Source organism: Branchiostoma belcheri, unplaced genomic scaffold, assembly GCF_001625305.1.
Source record: "Branchiostoma belcheri isolate BF01 breed outbred unplaced genomic scaffold, Haploidv18h27 scaffold409, whole genome shotgun sequence".
NCBI classification, from domain to species: Eukaryota; Metazoa; Chordata; class Leptocardii; order Amphioxiformes; family Branchiostomatidae; genus Branchiostoma; species Branchiostoma belcheri.
Genome location: NW_017804031.1, coordinates 14,193 through 37,272, shown reverse-complemented (window position 1 = coordinate 37,272; position 23,080 = coordinate 14,193). Strand labels below are relative to the sequence as shown.

The 23,080-nt window shown below is 42.3% G+C and overlaps 3 protein-coding genes across 3 annotated transcripts; 2 read left to right on the top strand and 1 right to left on the bottom strand.

Annotated features, from left to right (window-relative positions):
• Positions 1-1,472: 1,472 nt before the first annotated feature.
• LOC109477701 lies at positions 1,473-10,123 on the top strand. The gene is made up of 5 exons (XM_019779046.1): positions 1,473-1,765; positions 4,461-4,656; positions 7,697-7,840; positions 8,057-9,897; positions 10,030-10,123. The coding sequence occupies exons 1-5, from the start codon at positions 1,473-1,475 to the stop codon at positions 10,121-10,123; spliced, it is 2,568 nt and encodes an 855-aa protein (XP_019634605.1).
• Positions 10,124-15,534: 5,411 nt separating this feature from the next.
• Positions 15,535-18,393, bottom strand: LOC109477706. The gene is made up of 3 exons (XM_019779052.1): positions 18,279-18,393; positions 17,050-18,005; positions 15,535-16,052 (listed from the first exon to the last, which is right to left on the bottom strand). Exons 2-3 carry the CDS (start codon positions 17,936-17,938, stop codon positions 15,598-15,600), a joined length of 1,344 nt encoding a protein of 447 aa, XP_019634611.1. The 5' UTR covers positions 17,939-18,005; positions 18,279-18,393; the 3' UTR covers positions 15,535-15,597.
• A 213-nt stretch (positions 18,394-18,606) lies between these two features.
• Positions 18,607-21,601, top strand: LOC109477707 (leukocyte receptor cluster member 1 homolog). Its single transcript, XM_019779053.1, has 2 exons — positions 18,607-19,052; positions 20,790-21,601. Exons 1-2 carry the CDS (start codon positions 18,662-18,664, stop codon positions 21,290-21,292), a joined length of 894 nt encoding a protein of 297 aa, XP_019634612.1. The 5' UTR covers positions 18,607-18,661; the 3' UTR covers positions 21,293-21,601.
• The last annotated feature ends 1,479 nt before the right edge of the window (positions 21,602-23,080 follow it).

The following is a 23,080-nucleotide window of genomic DNA, read 5'->3' as shown; positions in this document are numbered from 1 at the left end:
CGACCAGTCGTTTTACCTCACTTCCCCGACTTCCAAGCCAGGTGAGAAGCCCTTGCTTATACCCGATTTCGTCGACTCTTACACTCAGCCTGAAAGTGATCACGAGATTGCTAGGGATGGCCAGACGGCCATCATCTTACGGACCAGCAAGACCAAACCAAAGCTAGAGTCCATTAAAGTTCCAGCGTGGTCTGCGGCTAATGCCAAAATCATGGACGCTCTGATCAAGGACAACAAGCTTAAAACTAGGCAGGATATCTCGGACTATCTGAGTTATACGGTGAAGGTTTCTGAGCTCTTCGAAGTGTTCGATTGTGCATCGGTAATGTTGTACGACAACCAGTACAGGGTCATCCAACACCGCAATGAGTTTCGCTGGGGCAAGGATTCCGAGCACCTCCACTCCCGCTTCCTACGAAGTAAGCCGGCCTATGCTCCCCACGCACGGCCACAGCAGCGCAGACCCGCGGCAGCACGGGCAAAGACGACGGACGGTCAGGAGATCTGTGTCAACTACCAGAACCAGACAGGATGCCGCCGTGCCACGTGCAACTACGCCCATGTGTGTATCGTCCCAGGCTGCGGGGAACTCCATCCACAACACGAGCACAAGAAGCAAAAATAGCAATTCGTGGAGTCCCCACTGAACAGCGAAGTATGGCTAACCGAACTTGCGAACGACCCCGACAAAGATTTCTTATTAGATGGAGTGCAAAACGGATTTCGTATCCTACCCGACAACATTGAACTTTCCCCTGTAGAATGCCATAACTACAGGTCAGCGACTGACCCCTCCGTGCGCGAGAAGGTCGAGGCTCAACTCTCCAGCGAACTGGACAAAGGCAACTACAAACAGAGCGACACGAAACCGACAATAGTGAGCGCACTAGGTGCTATCCCTAAGGCGAATTCTGACGACGTACGTCTCATCCACGACTGTAGTCGCCCCGTGGGAACAGCTTTAAAATGACTATGTTGAAACAGAACACTTCTCCTATCAAACCCTTGACGACGCGGTTAACATGTTAGAGCCAGGCTATTTCATGGCGAAGATAGACCTGAAATCAGCGTACCGGTCGGTCCCAATCCACCCTTCTAACTATGACGCCACCGGACTGAAATGGCAGTTTGACGGACAGCGTGAGTACACTTATATTTTCGATACAAAGCTACCGTTTGGCGCCCGACGATCACCTGAAGTATTTCATAGACTTTCCCAATCAGTGAGGCGGATGATGAAAAGACGTGGATACCACACAATAGTTGTTTACTTAGATGATTTTCTCATAATCGGAGCGACGTATGCGGAGTGCCACCTGGCATTCCAAACCCTGGTGGACCTTCTGACACGATTAGGGTTTGAAATAAATTGGCGTAAAGTGGTGTACCCTACGCAACGGATTACCTTTCTTGGCATTGACATTGACGCGGTGGAGCGAACTCTCTCCTTACCCAGTGCGAAACTATGCGACATGCGGACCCTACTATGCGAACTGAGCGAGCGGAAGCGGGTCACAAAGCGAGAGCTGCTTAGCCTGCTGGGGAAACTCAACTGGGCGGCTCGAGTTGTCCGTGGCGGACGGACTTTCATGCGGCGACTTATTGACCTCTCCAAGACACTGCGACGCCCCCACCACTTCACCAGACTTTCTGGAGAGGCTAAGGCGGACTTGGACTGGTGGACGAAGTTCATGTCCAGGTTCAACGGGACAGCGGTCTTCCTGGACAGAAACCCAGTTCCTCCTACAATATTTAGTACGGATGCGTGCGATAACGGCGGGGCGGCGTTTTATAGCGGGGACTGGTTTTATGTTTCCTGGCGTCAAGACGAACCGGACATGTGCAATAGGCACATCAATGAGAAGGAACTCTACACAATCATTCTAGCGGCGAGACGATGGGGCTCTCTATGGTCTGGCAAACGGCTCTTAGTGCTCGCGGACAGTGACAGTTCAGTCTGTGCGATAAACAAAGGCACATATGTATGTGGATAGGTGTTGGGTAGCCAAATTCGGGCCTCCTGGTGGCTGACCTTGGTACTGCAGCAGAACTTCCGGTTATTGTATGTTTTGTCCTGGACATGCTATGGTTTTGATTTTTGAGTGGTGGATAACTCTTCCTGCCAGTAATAAGTGGTGTGGGTTTGGTTCCCCCTAGCAGCTTGTTCTGGGACTGCAGGGGGGTTTCTGGCGGAACCTTTCAAAGCAGATAAATTCACAAAGAAACAATGTATTTTTATGATTTTTGGTATGTGGGTAGCTTAGACAGAGATATACATTATTGGATAAATTATGCATATGATGACTTCATTTGCATAATCAATGAGGAAATTCTATAATTACAGTGTTTTACATCATGGGACTTTAATTGGTACACATAATGTTTATAATCTATGGCAGGTGGAATATCACCAGATACCAATTATGCAAATATGGCCCTAATTTGCATAATTAATCTGAAAATTCTTTGACTCCTTAGTGGTAAATGATAAGAAATTCATACTTGGGAGATGTTAATCAAAAGTCAACATCACGATGCATATTATGTTAATGTAGAGTAGAAATCGGCCAAATAGAGAGATGGGCATGCCAAGGGAGTTGGTCTGCTGAAGGACGTTCTATCTTACCAACTCCCCTGGCATGCTATCTCTCTATTTGGCCAATTTCTACTCTTTCCAGTCGCCTCCCGAAGCCTGGTAGAGGCTAGGTGTGCGGAACCAACTATGTCCCGAATGAAAATTTGCAGAATCGGGTCCAGTGGATATCAAAACGAGAAACACTTGACACAATATTTCGTTCAAAGCATTCAAGACTGTGTAAAGTAAAGGTGTATTGTCTTAAAACCAACTGTAATGCTGTCATCGCTGATGTCAACCCTAATGCTGAAATAAAAGCTCAAAGGAATACATTTTTGAGGTTGAAAGATATTAGATAACAATATTTGTAAGGCAAATAATGATATAATGATACTAGTCTAAACGTTTTAAAGCTTTAATAACGAAGACATGCAAATTATATTAGAATTAAGCTGGTAAGATCACACCGGTGTTCAATCTAACTTAATTAATTAATTGAGAAAATGCAAATTATAGTGATTCCGTATCAGGTGGTAAGACCACGTTGCTGCTCAGAGCAAGATGGCAAGTCACGGTGCTTGGACAGGGAAGAACTCGGTGGTTAAAATCCGTCTTTTAAGACGAGCTACGTGGTCCATGTGTAGCGACAAATTGGAAAACGATGCAATTCCAGGGCGCCAAACTGGATATATTCTGAATAGGGAAATCTACATCTGTTGACGAAGGTCAAGTTCGAGACTTTGGTTCAAGGCAGGTCCCTATGTTAGTAATTGAAACTCATGTCTAAGACCGATAAAGCACTGTGCCTCTCTTATCCCAAAAGCAACACTCTCCAACTAAGAAAGCAACGCACGTCTGTTGATCCCCCAAAGCACCAAACTTTTCTTTCATCTCTCCGTCCAAGAAAGAACTTCACCTGTCTTTATCCAAAAACGCACCTCACATCGAATCCATCTAAGAAAGCTCCGTTCAGACAATCAGCTACACCACGTGTATATAATCTTGGGTTGTTTGTCACACGGCATTGCGGATCAGGCACAACCTACAAGAACAACAGCAACCTGTGCCTGAGGCATTCTACACAAGGTCCTACCCAGAGAGTGCCAATAGGGGCTATTTCGACTAGCTGAAAAGGTTTGTGTCTGCCAGTGGACCATCAGTAAGGCTACATATGCTGTGTTGACACTATATTATGCCTTAATTCAAGTTTCAATTCTCCAAGCAGATGTTGAGGGGAGATTTTGTTGTTTCTTCATAGTCGGCAAGGGAAGATATAGCTGTCAGATAAGTCGAGAATCTGTGGATGGAGGTTGACGAGGTAGGTAAGTTACTGTTGGGGAGACGAAGGTCAAGTTCGAAGATGGGCCGGGAGGTCTCTACATCACTGCAGTAGACCTTTTGTGTTTGCTGGTTAGTTTGTGAACAGTATAACTCGAGATTCTGTGGATAAATGTTCACGATTTTGGTAGCACTGCACGAAAAACGATATATATTTAAGCATGCTTAATGGTGTTCGTAAATAAGGCTTCAATATTTCAAAATAATCAAGCAGTATTTAAGTCACACTTAAGCCATCGTAAATGCCACAATCGACAGGCAATCTTTACACTCTCTACAGGAACAACGTAAAGTCTACTTAAACATAAACGTATCCTTACTTGATCTTTACGGTCGCTTAATGTTGCAGTGAAGATAAAGGACTGATTTGCAGCAGTGTACTCCACATGTGTACTTGACAACGTTTAAAACATAAAGACCAAGATAAGTATGACTTTGGCAGTTACCTTAAATTGTTTTAGATAAGATGCATTTAAGTGTGCGTAACGTAAGCTACGTAAAGTGGGTGTCGTGAGGGTCAAACATGGGGCCCCTCTTGACTGCACAGTGAACAGCCCGACACGGCCCCTATCCTCCAGTCTGTGCTGGCCGGCAAGACCCCTCGTGACTGGATCTACACGGCTCCACGCGCTAGCTTGGGCGTGCCGACGGCGAGACCTCTTGTAACTGTACGGGAAAGGTATCGACACGGCCCCGCGCGCCTGCTTGGGCGTGCCGACGGTATGACCTCCCGTGACGGCACGGTAAAGGGATCTACACGGCCCCGCGCGCTACATGTAGCTTGGGCGTGCCGACGGCGAGACCTCTTGTAACTGTACGGGAATTGGAAAGGTATCGACACGGCCCCGCGCGCCTGCTTGGGCGTGCCGACGGTATGACCTCCCGTGACGGCACGGTAAAGGGATCGAAACGGCCCCGCGCGCTTGCACAGGTGCCGTCTGCAAATACCTGACCTGTACTGTACTAAAACAATGATTTCGTCCGCTCCATACATCTCCCAAACAAGATTTTAAAATAGCGAATTCCTCAGTATTATATCGTTCTATTGCAGGTTATTGCAGACTTTTAGGGCGCATTCTCTGTTACTTAGAACTTCGCAAAGATTTCTAAGCCTTGGACAGAAATGCCGAAAGGGTCACACGTACGCCTACAGCATGTTACTTCATTCGTCCCTTTTTTCTGCTTAAAGAGCCGATTTCGTGCAAGGTCAAGTTGGAAAATGGGCATTACGGGGGTCACTACGTTACTGAGGTAGACCTTTTGTGTTTGCTGCTTAGTTTGTGAACAGGATAACTCGAGATTCTTTGGATGGATGTTCATTGTTTGGGTAGGCAATTTAATGTTGGGGAGAAGAAGGTCAAGTTCGAAAATGGGCCTTACGTGAGTCCCTACGTTACTGCAGTAGACCTTTTGTGTTTGTTGGTTAGTTTGTGAACAGGATAACTCGAGATTCTTTGGATGGATGTTCATTGTTTGGGTAGGCAATTTAATGTTGGGGAGAAGAAGGTCAAGTTCGAAAAAGGGCCTTACGTGGGTCCCTACGTTACTGCGGTAGACCTTTTGTGTTTGTTGGTTAGTTTGTGAACAGGATAACTCGAGATTCTTTGGATGGATGTTCATTGTTTGGGTAGGCAATTTAATGTTGGGGAGAAGAAGGTCAAGTTCGAAAAAGGGCCTTACGTGGGTCCCTACGTTACTGCAGTAGACCTTTTGTGTTTGTTGGTTAGTTTGTGAACAGGATAACTCGAGATTCTTTGGATGGATGTTCATTGTTTGGGTAGGCAATTTAATGTTGGGGAGAAGAAGGTCAAGTTCGAAAAAGGGCCTTACGTGGGTCCCTACGTTACTGCGGTAGACCTTTTGTGTTTGTTGGTTAGTTTGTGAACAGGATAACTCGAGATTCCGTGGATGGATGTTCATGATTTTGGAAGGTCGGGGCACGAAGGTCAAGTACGAGAATGGGACTTATGGCGGGTCCCTATTTTATCAAATCCCTGTCTAAGTCTACTCTCCAAGCAGAGGTTTGGGTTTTGGGTGTATTTTTAGTTTGTTTTTAGGCTTTTTTATCGGGGTTTCTCTTTTTGAATTTTTTTTCCCACCAAACCAAACCTCTGCCGGCACTCACCCCGGGGAGGGGCAAACCTATTAAAAGCTATTCAAAACAGGCGATAGTGCCCCTCCCCGGGAACCATCAAACTGTCATTAGGGATATCCATTTTATTGTGGTGGATTATCACACATCTAGCCAGTCAGAAAGGCATTCATTGGGCCACATGCCTCCTGCGGACTGTGCCTATTCATGCGTCTGGTTCACACCTCCTTGCAGAACGACTGAAATGTGTTGAAGTGATTAGGTTTATAGCCCATTGAAGCTTTCGACTGCCGACAGAGGTTGGGTTTGGTGGGAAAAAAAATTCAGTGCAAAAGAGAAACCCCGATAAAAAGCCTAAAAACACACTAAAAATACCCCAAAAACCCAAACCTCTGCTTGGAGAGTAGTCTAAGTCCTATAAAGCACAGTACCTCTCATATTTCAAAAGCAATGCACCACTCTTCAACAAAAGAAAAAAAATAACGTTCGTCTCTTGGATCTTGATACAATAAACGCACTTTTCTTCTCTCCGTCCAAGAGAGCATTTCGCTTCTATTTAAAAAAAGCAACGCACTTCGAATGCACACAAGGTGAAGGAAGTACCATTCAGACAATTAAATCTACCATGTGTATAAAACTAATCTTGGGTTGTTTGTCACACGGCATTACGGATCAGTACCGAAGTAGAGTAGAACACACCTCGCATGAAAATTGCAACATTTGCCAGAGACAAGGAACACGAGTTCATACGTACCCAGACAGTGCCAACTGAAGCTATTTTGACTAGCTGAAAAGGTATGCGCCTGCCAGTGGATAATTAGTAACGCTAAATCTGTTATCTAAACAGTTAACTGTGCTTTAAACAATGGCCACTGACCACTTTACTTGGTGATGATGAATTAAGATTTAATTGTTTAAGCAGATGTTAAGGTGGCAGACTGCGATGTCCATGACAGTCAACAAAGGTAAATAGTTTTTAGAAAATCAATTTTAGACTGATCATATTTCAGAAAGAGTGTTATACACAGTCCTATAATTCGACTAATTGTCTTATCCAGTAGTTGCAAACAATGCCAGGAAGAAAGAGAAAGCAATACGAATATTATTCATATTTAAGCAGCTAGCTTCAGACAAAATTTACCCAGAACCCTACACGGTACAATCCACCGATAGAAATGCCAAAAATTCAACACGATTCCTCATCAAAATGGTTTTAAAGTTCTTAAGCTAATTTCAATTTTGGTCACCCACCAGCTTCTTGTACGAATGATCTATAAGGCGCGTCATCTCTCTCGGAACCACCCCTTTAAATCATTCCAGTAACAGTCCTACATGAACAGTAAACAATGGGGCAAGAGCAGTCACACAGGATAAATGGGACTGTTACGAAATCATATATATCACTCCGATTAATTTTATCTGACATTTTCGATTAATGAACAATGAAATTATCAAGAGAGCAAAATGAAAAAAAAACATGATCCCAACTATATTTCTCTCCAATTTTACTATCGGACCTGCTTATGTTTGTACTCCCGTAAATCATCTTTTCTTTCGAAATTGAGGTACAAGAACTAAAAATAAATGTTGATGTGACCTTATTGAGTAGCTTGCTGTTCTCTTTAGGTGGCAAGACATCACGGGAAGAAAAAATGAGGCGTATGCTGATTTTCCTTCTCATCATCCTGAAGGAACCCAACATGCCAGAAGCTGCCTGTAGCTATGAACCATCACGTCGCATCAGGTTTTTTGACAAGGGCCTAACCAGCATCCCTCATCAGGACATCCCAACATCCATTTCTGAATTGAATTTGAATGCTAATCTTATTACAACTGTAAAGAGTTCTGAGCTGTTACGCTATATGTATTTGTGTAGGTTGCGCCTAATCTTCAACCGGATAACAGTGATTAGGCACGGTATGTTTGCAAATCTACCCACGCTAGAAGTGTTGGAGGTAATCGAAAACAAGATGACAATGATTCAACCAGGTGCACTTGCAAATCTTCCCCGCCTTAAAGTTTTGGAACTGAACCAAAACCGGTTAACGCAGGTTGAAGCTGGTACATTTGCAGATCTACCCAGCCTATGCAACTTGGAACTGGGCAGAAACCAGATAACAAAGATTCAGCCTGGTTCATTTGTAAACCTACCAAAGCTACAACATTTGGGTCTTGTTTACAACCAGATAACAATGATACATTCCGGTTCATTTGAAAATCTACCCCAGCTACAAAAGTTATATCTAAACATAAACAATATAAAAAAGATTGAGCTTGGTGCATTTGTAAACCTACCCCGACTACAACATTTGAATCTATACAACAACCAGATAACAAAAATTCAGGCTGGTTTATTTTCAAATCTACCAAAGCTAAAAAGTCTAGATCTGGGACACAATCAGATAATAACGATACAGCCTGGTTCATTTGCAAACCTACCACGTCTACAACTTCTGAACCTAAACGATAACAAGATGATAGAGGTTCGGTCTGGTACGGTTGCAAACCTACCTGGATTAAAACGTTTATATCTGGACATCAACCAGATAACAGTAATTCACGCTGGTACATTTGCAAATCTTCCCCAGCTACAAGAGTTGGGTTTGGTCGGCAACCAGATAACTATCATCCATTCTGGTGCATTTAAAAATCTGCCCCTACTCCAACTTCTCTGCCTTCAAAACAATAAGATGTCTGCCATTCCCCTGGCAGCTTTTGGTGTCGTCCCATCTAATATTACAATAAAACTAGATGGGAACCCCTGGCATTGTGACTGCAGGATGGCTCCCATCAGGCTAAATCCTGCATTCAAAGACAGGATAATATGTGCTCAACCCGCCAAAGTTCAGGGACAGAAGCTTACAGATGTCAATCCAGAAGAATTGATTTATCACTCTCACTGTCACTATCACTGGTTCTTTAAACGCGCTGCTAGCTCAACAGCACGTCATGAAGAAAACACACAAACAGCAAGAGCAACACTACCTTCACTCCTTTTAACTTCAGACAAACCAGAATCTGCTCCCAGTTCACCCCTACCTGTTCTCATTGGCTCTTTCTGTGCTTCAGTTGTTGGCATTGTCCTGATTGGCATAGCCGTACTTACAGTGTGGTACAAGATGAAGACCAGTCATCCTACTTTAGAGAATCCCAATGTTGTTGGTAACAACACAAACACAGCAGCTACTGTAATGGCCAGTGGTGATGATCAGACAGGGAAGGGTCAGTCCCAGGCCATCACTGAATCCAACACAAACACCACAGATGCTGCGATGGCCAGTGGTCATGATCAGACAGGGCAGGGTCAGTCTCAGGCCATCATTGAATCTAACACAAACACCACAGCTACTGTAATGTCCAGTGGTGATGATCAGGCAGGGCAGGGCCAGTCTCGGGCCATCATTGAATCTAGCACAAACACCACAGATACTGTAATGGCCAGTGGTCATGATCAGGCAGGGCAGGGTCAGTTTCAGGCCATCACTGAATCCAACACAAACACCACAGATGCTGCGATGGCCAGTGGTCATGATCAGGCAGGACAGGGTCAGTCTCAGGCCATCATTGAATCTAACACAAACACAACAGCTACTGTAATGGCCAGTGGTGATGATCAGGCAGGACAGGGTCAGTCTCGGGCCATCATTGAATCTAACACAAACACCACAGCTACTGTAATGTCCAGTGGTCACGATCAGACAGGACAGGGTCAGTCTCAGGCCATCATTGAATCTAACATAAACACCACAGATGCTGCGATGGCCAGTGGTCATGATCAGGCAGGACAGGGTCAGTCTCAGGCCATCATTGAATCTAACACAGACACCACAGCTACTGTAATGTCCAGTGGTCACGATCAGACAGGACAGGGTCAGTCTCAGGCCACCACTGAATCCACCCCAAATACATCAGCTACTGTAATGACCAGTGGTGATGATCAGACAGGACAGGGTCAGTCTCAGACCAACACTGAATCCAACACAAACACCACAGCTACTGTAATGACCAGTGGTCATGATCAGACAGGGCAGAGCCAATGTCGAGCCAATCTAAATTATGGCACCGGGCCGACAGCGTCAGAGGTAAATTCTCTGTACGATAATGTGGAAACACCATAATTTAATTTACGTTTTCACAAGGTCACTGTTGGTAACCTATGAGTGACAAAGCAAGTGCAGAAGCAACTATTGTAAAGACAATCCTTTTATTTTATCCACAAAGACGCTGCTATTGGTCACGCCAATTATAGTTTTTCGACATTTTCAAAAAACCTATGACTCATTATGCCTAACACTGTTACTGTATTCCATGTATTGACTCTGATGTACAGGCAGAGCTTGAAATACGTATGTCCACATATAAAAATGGAATTATAAAAGATAATAGCAGAAAAAATGAAAAAAATTAACGTTTGCTGCTTTGGAGGTCCAAAATTTTAGGGTGGGTTAAGCATCAGTAAGTATATATATATATAGTTCGTGGGTTGTGGAGACTTGCCGTTCACATTTGTTGTTGTAGTGTGACAGAAGGACACAAGATGGTACTTTTAACTTAGATCTACTTATTATTACAATGTAGCAAATATTTCGCAGGTTCTGGAGATTTGAGTTCAAAACGGTTGTTGTAGTGTGTCAGAAGGACACAAGATGGTACTTTTAACTTACTTATTATTGAAATGTAGCAAATAGTTCGTGGGTTGTGGAGATTTGAGTTCAAAACGGTTACTGTAGTAAATAATATGGGTTATGGGTTATTAATACATGGGTTATTCCTGCAGGTCAGAACTGTTGTTCTAGTGTGTTGGAAGGGCTTAGGATGGTACTTACCGTTACTTATAATGTAGTAAATAGTATGTATGTTGTGGAGACTTGCAGTTCAAATATGTTGTTGTAGGATTTCAGAAGGGCACAAGATGGGAATTTAACTTACTTACTGTTACTTACTGTTACTTATAATGTAGTAAATAATATGTGGGTTATGGAGACTTCAGAACTGTTGTCCTAGTGAGACTGGAGGTACACAAGAGGAAGATCTTATATTATTACAAAATCACCTCGAACTTGTAATTATACATTTTGTAGTAACAAAGATGACAACTAGAAAGGCCGACATTTGCTTGAGAGCAAATGCAGCAGATGGCTTCACCCTATCCCCCATACCGAAAATGGATCTATCCTACGATGGCTGCCAATAGTCTACACCCCCATGCAGAAATGGAACCTTCCAATGCCGGAAATAGCCAAAAAGCCCTATTTTACATAACTTTAAAGTGGTGTATGTCAAAATCGTGAATGACATTCTTTGGACATGTGTCCAAGGTATTCTCATACCAAATTTCAGGTCATTCGGATTTAATATTAGGGCACAGGAGCCAAAAATGTACATTTTTGGTCCGAAAATAGCAAAAAAGCCCTATTTTACAAAATTTTAAAGTGGTATATGTCAAAAGCGTGAATGGCATTCTTTGGACACGTGTCCAAGGTATCCCCATACCGAATTTCAGGTCATTCAGATTTAATATTAGGGCACAGGAGCCAAAAATGTACATTTTGGGTCCGAAAATAGCGAAAAAGCCTTATTTTTCCCAATTTTAAAGTGGTGTATGTCAAAAGCTTGAATGACTTTTTGTAGACATATGTCCAAGGTATCCCCATACCAAATTTCAGGTCATTTGGTTTTAGTACCTGGGAACCAGATCTCAAAATGTATATTTTTTGCCTGAAAATGGCCCAAAAACCAAAAAAAAACAATTTTTCAAAAAAATGAAAAAAAAAACGTCGGGGTATTTGCCCACTCTACCTTCATGCCAAATTTCGTGTTATTTGGCCGGAAAATGGCAGAGATGAATCCATTTAAAGAAATGGCAGGAGAAGAAGAAGAAACATGAGGGAACACAATATGTCTTCACCACTTTGTGGTGAAGCCATAAAAAGGTGAAAAGGACAAAGAATGTATGTATTTTTGCTGGTCCACAATTCAGGGTGGGTAAAATGAATCATACGGGAACTATTAGTAATTAGTTTGTAGGATTTGAAGTATTTTCAGTGTCTTCTTTTTAAGTGACACTAAACTTAAGAATAGTGGTGAATGTCACTCGAACCCTTCGGAAGTAGTTTCCATAATGTATCCAGCAGCAGAGTTTGAATTGACTGTGAGCATTGTTTGCCTGGATTTCAACATGAATAATTTGAACCTAACTCACTAATAAGTAATTGTTGTCAGATGTATTGTAAGAAGAGTCAAGAACGGAACAGATGAACACAAAATCGTCGCCTGTGTTTTAAAAAAAAATCGTACTTGTTACTTACTTTATTTGGTTACCATGTTTCCTATACGATCTGTTGCCATATTGATATTCTGTCTCTCAAAGATATTGCATCTATGCTAATGTCAAATCACACAAAAAATACAAATGTACGTGTGCACGTTTCATATCGTTTGAACTTCTGAGATTTGGAAGCTCAAAGGTCGCCTCCCCAATGGAAAGGGGTCGCTGCCCTCGCGTGCAATCAAAATTGAGCTTCTCATAAACGCCCCCTGTCGGGGCTTTGCCGTACGACAGTACACTAGTACATGTATTGTTCACTCTTATAAGTAATAGGACACCAAAATAGACATTGACCGGATGGCTTCTGGAGCAAGGCTGACACCCCACCTAGCGACAGCAGCCATTTGCACTCCAAGCAGGTCGGTATTTCTACAATTGAAACAGCGTTTGCGTCACATTTGTCATGTATAAATGTAGCTTGTTCCACAGAAGAAAATTTACAATGAAAACCACTGTACCAATCAAGGCTGTAAGTTAAAACGAAACAGTTTAATACCAACACTGTTATATCTTCTGCCTTTCACTGAGACTGGTGTTAATAAGAATGCTTAAGATATTGCACCTTTTTTGTGATTTCTTCAATAAACTGAGACGATTATGATTAAATGTGCATCTGTAATGTTTGACCTGTGTGTCAGTGTATGCTACGTGTGGTTGGGTGTGTTAGATCTGGCCCCAAGGACATGAAATACTCATACATGAAGCCAAATTTTGCTCCCTGTGTTTCTCTATATAAATATCATTTACACACACTCGAAATTTATTTGCAATCCTGTGGCCACACCAATTGAATTTCTTGGTTAACGGATTTTTCTAGAAAAATAATGGAGCGGGCAGGCGAAAAAAAACAAACAGGCCTAGGCATCCTACTATGGCCCAAAATGGTAAAATAGGAGCCATGAAGTCAACACACCAGGCTGGTTCAAAATTCAAACAATGAATTTTGAACTTTTAATGATACCATTGCATTGAAAGATGGAATAACTGTAACAACTAGGATGGAAAGGACTGTTTTCTACTGTTCAGGGCAAAATATGAGCATTTTGCAGTTGATTCTGAATTTTTATTTTTATTTGCAAATCAGAAAAAATGAAGCGGGCGAATCCATTAACCAAGAAATTAAATTGGTGTGGCCTGAGTAACTAATTAAAAAAGACGTCAGGAAAAACAAGGACTAAAATCAGTGCAATCAACATTTGTAATATGTTATAAATAGGAAGAGACACTCCCCAAATGTTGTGATGTGTGCTTCATAAACAATAAATATATGAACTCTAACTTCACACAACTTTTATGGCTGTATCATGATCTGTTACAAGAAGCTAGCCCAATCAACTTTTACCTTTCCTAGAGAATTGCAGCCATGTTCTTCTGAAAGTTCCTGTCCAAAAGATGTCTAGTCAAGCTCCTAGTCCTAGTTAACACCTTAAAGTCACACTACCGTTATAAGCTTATTCTTAAGTGTGACTGGTATATAGTCATACCTAAACCCAATTTCAGGTTCAGGTCCGGATTCAAGTCCAGAGGTTTAGGTTCAGTTCCGGACTTGTAGGTCCGGACCTAAACCCACGGCATATACAAAATTGCATGTTGGCAACCTTGCAATGTTGTCTGGGTGAAACTGTGGCCACATAACATGTAGGCCGGTACTTGACAATGCCCGATGGCAATGTTTTCTTAATTTTGCAGCAAAGTTTTTGCAACGTACGGAAGGTTTTAAGTGGTTTGGAAAGAAAAGGGGTATGTGAAATGGTCTTTTATGGTAATAAGTCCGGACTCGGTTCTTGACTTTTAGGTTTTTTTGACTTGAACCTAAACATTCTTACAAGTCCGGATCCAAGTCCAGTGAACCGGTATGCAGCACTACTTCAGACTTACAATGTTTAGAAACCTGTTATTGTCAGCACTGGAAGGACTGTGTCATACATGTCTTTTGTATTTCAGTGATGCCATTTAGCAGCACTGTGTAGTATTACATCTATAAATACTAAAGTCCCAATAAAGTACATTGCTCACATTATGGTGCACATAGTCCTATTTCTTTACATAATTGGCAGAATTCTTTAATGTTTACCTTTTTCTAGTTGGTCAGAGCCCTGATAACATTGTATAATACTTTTGCATTTTCACACAAATAGAAACAAGCTACTTCAGATGTATACTATTCAGGGTTCTAAATACTGGGTGCAATTAATGAAGGTAAAATTGCAATTGGATTGTGCAGTTATTTCTGATGTCTACCTGCACCTAATAATAACTTGCCCTTCTCCATGTACTGGGTTTATAGATACATGTTGGTGTATGAGAATACTAGTATTTATTTTACCTAGGAAAGAAAATGTTGTGTTCCCTTTTTCAGTCCTGAAAAAATTAGGGTTGGTAGGTAGGGATTATCTTTTGTTCAATATTTCTTTTTTAGACTTTGGCAATCTGTAGTGATCCAACTTACACAATAGTGACAGTTTTAAAAGAAGTAAAACTAACATGAGGACACATACATTTTCAATGTCAATGTTTGAAAACCGATTGTACAACGTTTCATCACTCGGGTGTCAGATCATGGAGCAAGCAATGGTCGATCAGAATTTAGATTGAAAAATTTATGTCCCTTGCAGGGGTCCACAAAAATAAAAGGCTAGGGTTTGCAGTTTTTTTTCTAGAGTTGGTCGGAAAACAGGAAACTCAACATTTTTTTTCATAACCTTTCCTGCATTGACAGTGTTACCACCTATGGCATATATAAAAGAAATATTGGCAATGGTTACCGAACAGTTTTAGTATGATACATACAATGTACATGTACTTCATTTTGAGTGGTGCAGGTAAACTTTTGGTGCAGGTCATTTCCAATATTATCTACACTAGGGCCACACAAATTTAATTTGTTGGTTCTTGGATTATCCAGAAAAAAATGAAGCGACAGGGTGAAAAAAAAAAAAAACTGGGTTAGGCATCCTATTATAGCCCCAAATGCAATGATAGGAGCCATTGAGTCAACACAAATTTTAAAAGGCTGGGTTGATATTTTTTTCAATGAATTTTGAACTTTTAATCAAACCATTGCATTGATAGATGGAAAAACTGTAAGAACTAGGAAGAAAAGGACTTTCTTCTACTGTTGGGGGCAAAATATTAACATTTTTTATTTGATTCAGAATTTTTTGTTTTTGCAAATCAGAAAAACATGAAGAGGTGAATCCGACAACCAACAAATGAAATTGGTGCGGCCTCATACTGCAGGTAAAATGTATTTCAAGCCCAATGCTATTGGTGATGGTCAAAGTACACCATGATGTTGATAGCCCCTGGAGGAGGCGGAGCCATGCCATGACGCGGACAGTAACACACACTCAGCAGCTTCACCCTCTCTGGATCCTCCCTGTACTCCTCCACCAATCCCAGCACCTCCTTCTGATTGATTGACGCGATCCCCGGACAGCCTCTCACGATCATCTCAAACAGACAGTCCTGGAACACCACTCTGCGGGGGTGTGGGGAAAAGTCGGTCCAGTACTTGATGCTGAAGGTCTTCAGGCTCGGCATGTTGATGCTGGTGGGTCTGAAGTCGGGGCTGTAGTAGAGGCGGAGGTGCTGTAAAGTGGGGCAGGCCATGCGGAAGTTGACCCTCCCCGGCAGCTTGTAGTCTAAGGTGGAGTCCACCTCCAGCTCCAGTGTGGTCAGACATGGGAAATTGGTGAACAGTCGCTCAAGGGTTTCCCCTAGATGCAGAATCACACAAACACACACAAATTCATATTCAACTAGAGAAGTAACATTTGCAAAAGCGAATGCATAATGTTTACCTTCGGACATGGTCTGCTGTGTTAATTCTTACTCAAACACATTTACATACATGTACTACTAGTATATGGTGACAGGAGCAGAGCAGACCATGAAATTGCAACATTATGTAACCCAATACCAGTCGCCATGGTGACAGACGTCAACAAATCATATCATTGGTCAGGTCATAGGTCACTGTTTGGAGAAGAAGAAGAAGAAGAAGAAATGGAGCAAAAACAATATGTTTTCCTTTGGTAAACATAATGATTCACTGAGAAACTGACATAATCAGTCTGTGCAGGAAGTTTATACTGTAATTTCCAACACAAGGAATTAGTGTTACCCAAATTTTTGACTCTACAACTCCAGTCCAATTCATCGTGTTGGAAATTATATGATTAAACTTCCTGCATAATTATAATGACGTCTACCAACACAGATAAACTTTTAAAGATAATCAGTCAAGTTTGATGATGAGAAATTATCAGTCTAGTTTGATTTCACCTCTAGTATTATGTAAATGACACTACGTAATAGGCAATTTACAAAAATAATTACAAACATGTTCATTCAACTTTTCAAATAAAACATTGCTATTATGTTTGAAATTTTCGTTCGTGCAATTATGTTTTCTTCACTATGATTATGAGGGAACAGATGCGTAACATGCACGTGAGAACATATCATCCTGCCTTTGTGTGTAAACTTTAGCCTCTACCAGGCTTTGGGAGAAGGCTGGAAAGAGTAGAAATTGACCAAATAGAGACATAACATCCCAGGGGAGTTGGTCTGCTAGAGAATACACTTTGCCGCACTCTCTAGAGGACAAAATCCCCCGGCATGTTATCACTCTATTTGGCCAATTTCTACTCTTTCCTGCCTCCCAAAGCCTGGTAGAGGCTATCTAAGCCTATAAAAAAATGCCCTCATCACCTGACAGGTGCACATTGTCCTTCAGAAACAGCTGCACTTCCAGGTGCTGCAGGTGCTGGAACTTGAAGAGCAGCTCCAGCTTCTCGGGCAGGACCAGCAGCTGGCAGCTGCGCATCCTCAGGCTCTTTATCCCCGGGCTCAGACTGTGGGCCTTCCGCAGGACGTCCGACACGAACTCCAACTTCCTCGCGAACGCCTCCCCGCGCGTCGTGCAGATGTCGTAGCACGTCACGCTCAGCTTCTCCAGGTTCGAGCAATGCTGCGCGTCAAGAAGCTTCTTAAGGGTGTGCTGGTACTGGTCCACGTAGAGTTCGTAGGTCAGATCGCGGATGGACGCGTTGCGCGATGTGAGATGAAAGATGTGCTTCTTGCGTAGACTGAAAGCCTTGCTCTCATTACGATCTCTGCTAGAGAAGAGGAAATCGGGAAACTTGGAGCTGAGATTGAGAAAGCCGGCGTCCACACACACGCGGCTCCACAGATGCGGGGTCCTGGCCGCCTGCGAGAAAAAACGACAGGCCGACGCCGCTCGACACTTGTCCCTGTCCGACAGAAACGTGAACACTTTTGCGACACACTCGATAGGCAGGTCCAAAATAGTCTTGGTGCCTGTCCTGACTAGTCTGTAACCTGTTCTCTGCCATACACCACTGACGGCTCGTACGCTGGACTTCTCGTCGTGATAACTAGCTTCAACGTTTCTCCTGCTAGCTCTGACAGCTGGTAAACTTTGCGTTGTTCTCCTTGCTCTTTCCTGTATCCCCTTCACGGTTGCCCGACGTCTTGGCCTGCTTGTTGAGGGAACAGGGGCAACTTCTGTCCTTTTTCTCTTCTCAGCTGATACATCTGAAGGCTTTGAATAAGCCTGTTTTCTCTTCTTACCTACCATGGTTGTAAACTGTGTTTTACTCCACTAGATGTAACGTCACAGTGGTCATGATGGTCAAAGGGCTTACCTACATTGTAATGGGAGCAAAAATTAGGTAGTTAGAATTCTTAAAAAGACGTTAACATTCAAGAACAGTAGTCTTTCTAACTAAGGTTTTAGTCCCCATACGTTTTAGTCCCCATACGTTCTCATAAATAATTTTAGCAGCATGACTTCTGTGCTGAGGACGCTTAAAAACAACAAACTGTTTGACATATTCTGTAGGACGAACATAGCCACATTAAAGCCTACATATTATCATTTGTTCGTGTATTCAAGAAATGAATGAAAGATCCCATACCTTCCGGAAGAACGCGAGATTTCAGTAAGGGATCCAGATTTTTTAGCGCGAGATGTTTCAGCCGGTGTGGGCTTGGCCATTTCTTTCCTTCAACAACCGCATCACAGCGCTATCATGTAAGACGAATTTCCAAATCTTACACTGAAATAGAAAATAAAGTTCCCAATAATGTCACAATTTATGAGACTTTTTCATACGTATGTGATATATTATCTTTGTAATATTGGAGACAGCCAGTGGATACTGATTATAAGTTGTGCACCAGGCTGAATTTCTTTGCGTTTGGCTGCTTTACAATGTTGACCTTTATTTTTAGATCCGGTGAGGTCACTGTTGTCTGTTGTCACTGTGCTCGAAATAAATTTTATCGGTCTGCGAAAATTATGAATATCCTTCCCAAAAAGAGCTGGCACGTCAGGAACAAGGATAACATCGCAAAGGTTCGCAGAGATGAAGCCAAAGCAGCAGAGGAGGAGAAAGAGCGGGAGAGACGGCGGGCGCTGGCCGAGCAAGAAGCCAGAACCGAGCTTCTCCGTTCGCGAGCGAGACAACGTTTGGGGGAGGGGGGCAAAGAAGAAACTATCCAAGGCCCAAGTTCCTCCAACGACACCACCAGTGTTACAGGGACAGAGCTTGTGCCGGCCGCAAGTTTGGGCCACCAGGGGCATATAAATTTCTTCAAAGATCTTGAAGAAGGTAAAAAGGTCGGCGGGGTAAACAAGGAACACGAGGAAGAGAAGAAGAAGGAACAAGAACAGAGGGAGAAAGACATCGGTATGTATCATGTAGTTCCTGTGGGCTCCTTGAATGAATGAAATGAATGATTTTATTTCAGGTTATCCCTATAGTACAAACATAAAACCACAAAAACACTAAACATACAACAATTTATACACATTTTTAAAATGAATAAATAACAAGAAGCCATAGGTAACAATCCTCCGTGAAGTTTGATATATTTCAACAAAATCCCAAGCGTCAACGCCAGACCTACTGTGCAGACATTATAATTCGGCAACGGTTAATACAATGAGGGCGCGTCACAAGCATAAAACATACAAAGAGCTAAATCCATTACTGCTCCCAGGGCGTGTAAAGATACTGTGCTTCAAGTTCGAAGTTCATTTTAATTACACACACACAATCATTGCATTCACATAAAGATCGGACTATCATGGTCGTGTCTAGTAACAAAGACAACCCGACCGTCTTACCGTGCCTGTACCTAATTAAGCGCGCCTGGAACAGACCAAATTCCAGCAACAGTTGCGGTAAGCACCGCGAGTGTTACTACCGCCGGCCAGATAACCAGGATATCTGCTTACAGTACCTCTGCTACCAGACAACTGCCTAAACCTACGTCCTATTCCACAGGATTGTAAAAGTAGGGATGTTTCTAAAATATGCATTTACTTCAATATCAAAACAGCTACGGTAAAAATAAAAAGACGTGCATCATCCCGGACATAATGCCACACCACATGCGAAATTACACAGAAATGCGACGTACTGAAGAATGCGTTTTGGCTGCGAACATCTTCCAAAAAACTTGGCATCTCTTAAGCATGGGCAAAAACATCTGGAACCACTTATCAAAACCACCCCGTATCTGCATGAAGTTCCACCCCCCCCACTGCTATTCCAAACAACGCGTTTTTCTGGACCATTCCAATTCGCCTCGTAATTGTAGGGGTGCGTCTGCAATATTACATTGACCGCGAAAGCAGCAACGGCAAAAATACACATTCGTGCATCAACACGGGCATGCCCGCAGGCGGCGTATAAAATTGCGTGCCGATTACACAAAGAGAACCCAGTGTTTTGACTGCGAACGTGAAAAATCAGCCGATCACAACACTCCGTCCGGAGGTCCTGACCTCCTTCACGGAGTAATAAAAAAATACCTCCTTGCTGGGTGGTAGAATAATAATAATAATTTTGCTTGGATATTATCACTTTGCCAGTTTAATACCAGTCTTCTCACCAAGCTGTTTGAGGATAGGGACCCCCTATGCTTTGATTTGTACAAGGTCTGTGTTATTCTCAGTCTTAGGCCACACCAATTTAATTTCTTGGTTAACGGATTTCTGTAGAAAAATAATGGAGCGGGCGGGCGAAAAAAAATAAAAACAGGCCTAGGCATCCTATTTTATTATGGCCTAAAATGGCACGAATCGATAGGAGCCATGAAGTCAACACACCAGGCTGGTTCAAAATTTAAACAATGAATTTTGAACTTTTAATGATACTATACCATTGCATTGAAAGATTGAATATAACTGTAACAACTAATTAAAATGAAAAGGACTGTTTTCAACTGTTCAGGGCAAAATATGAGCATTTTGCAGTTAATTCTGATTTTTTATTTTTATTTGCAAATCAGAAAAAAATGAAGTGGGTGAATCCGTTAACCAAGAAATTGAATTGGTGTGGCCTTATGATACATTTAAACACTGAAGATCTTAGATCTGGTATCTTAATGTATCATCGTTATTATATGTTTCATTGCAGGACTCCTTACATATTTGGGCCAGAGTGCAGTCGAGGCACAAGGAAACAAACCCTGGTACCTGAACAAGACAAGACGCGACGACACACTTAAGAAGGAAGACGACGAGCAAGACAAATCTTCATCAGTGTCTAGTAGTTTGGACATGAAAAGGAAGAATTTCCTTGATCCTGTACATGACATGAACAGATACCTTAGCAAGAAGAGGTCTAAGCACCAGAAGGAACACAAGAAAAAACACAAAGAAAAGGACAGAGACAGACACAAAGGAAGTGAGTCCAGGAGCAGACAGGGACCTTCAGTAAGCGTACAGCAGTTAAGGGCAGAGAGGTTGAAACGTGAAGCCGAGGAAAGAGCCAAGACAGAAAGACTGCTGGCACTTCGAAGAGGAGAGGCACCTAAACCTACCGAGGCAGAAGTTATGGAGACTTCTAAGTTCAGATACAACTCACAGTTCAATCCGGACTTGGTCCGTAAACCCCGACCAAGATATCAGCCATATTGAGACTATATTGATACGACGGAATTAAATGCTACAACATGATTATACTTCTTTCTTGTGGCATTGCCAATGCAGAAGAGATAATCTAGGTTGAATGTACGATTCTAAACTGAAAGATTTACATTTTTATTCTGTACTGCACTATGATAGTTGCAAGCAGTAACTTGGTAAATGTCAGCTCAGTTTCTAACTCTGTTAGTTATACTTTTACACATATAACTTAAGACAGAGGAATGACCAAGGTACTACTGACTTTTAAAGTCTAATCTTTCATGTGAATGTTTGGATAAGTGCTTGAATATGAATCTGATTGATTGCATCAATTCTAATCTATGACAGTGAGCATATTACATGTAATTGCTTAAGTCAAACTTTATTTACAGGCACTGAAAATTTCCGACAAACTTTACAAATGTACAAAAATGTATTGTCAATCATGTCTGATTACTGATCTACCTCTGATACTGAATTGAGTTCATACAAACAGAATACATGAGGTGTCTTCTACTGTAGTTGGGCTCAGTTTCTCCATGTTGTTGTATCTGTAGCATCTACTGTAGATACATGTACCTCGACTGTGCCAGCTGTTGTTACCTCCGGGGGAGGAGATATCCTTCCACGGAAGGGTTTTGTGAGAGATTTAGATTTTCATGTTTGCAGCTGTTTCTCGCGTTTGGGTGGACGGATTTTTTTGGGACTCGGTGTATGTTTTGCTATTGGGCTGTAAATGATGCACGTTCTTTTGTTTCTATTGTATATGTGTTTTCCGGCCTGAAAATGGTGCCTTTTGGTGGCCCCAGAACACCCCTTTGAGCGTGAAAATGGTCGCAACCGTTGACCTTTGGTGTGTTGAAAGTATTGCAAGTCTCGTCCACTTCTATGACCTTTAGCACAGAGGGGTGTCTGGTCTCGATACATTCTATGCACCAAAACGCTGTTTTCCAGGGCTGCATAGCCAGATTCAGTGAAAATATGCACAATTCAAAGAACCTTTGGTTAAAATCTATATTTCTTTGCAGATTTATGGTGTTTTTTGACTTGGATCGAACCCGGAAGTGTCAATATGGGGGCACAGAAATATTTGTGGTTTTATCATCTGATTTAATGGCTCCGGTTGTCATTCTGAGTTTCATTATGTCATTGAGTTCGTTGCGGCAGGTTAAATAGAATTTCATAAGTTCGTGGGTACATGTTATGCAGATGAAAATGTTGACCTGTGTTAACACAACCTGGAACGCTAAATCTAACACATAAAATTTAACACCATCAACTATTCATAACAAACAACATATAAGAATATACAATAAAAAGCCCGGAGGTATAAAATCTCAGATTTTACTTGTTGTATCTGTAGCATCTACTGTAGATACATGTACCTCGACTGTGCCAGCTGTTGTTATTTCTCTGGTTTCTATTTAGTTTCTTCATCGTGTATTAGTGTAAACAATAGCAGACACTGCTAAATATTATTATCATATCAGTTGTCAGGTTCTGTAAGTACCATTTACTCATAAGTACCACTCCTGTATATATTTCCTACAGTAACTGTAACACCTAGCCTGGTATCCAGTCTGATCGTGATTGGGGTGTTCGGGCAGGTTGTGTCTTCGGGGGCTCTAATAGCTTCCTCTGCCCAGTGCAACAGACTGTCCCGGTAGGAGAGTTACGCTAATAAGAGACAGTATGCTTGGGGATTATCAATCTCTCGTGAAATACACACCGGGAAACCTATGTGAGGCGGGCGGGACAGAGCTCTTTCGGCCCCGACCACGATCAGACTGGATATACCAG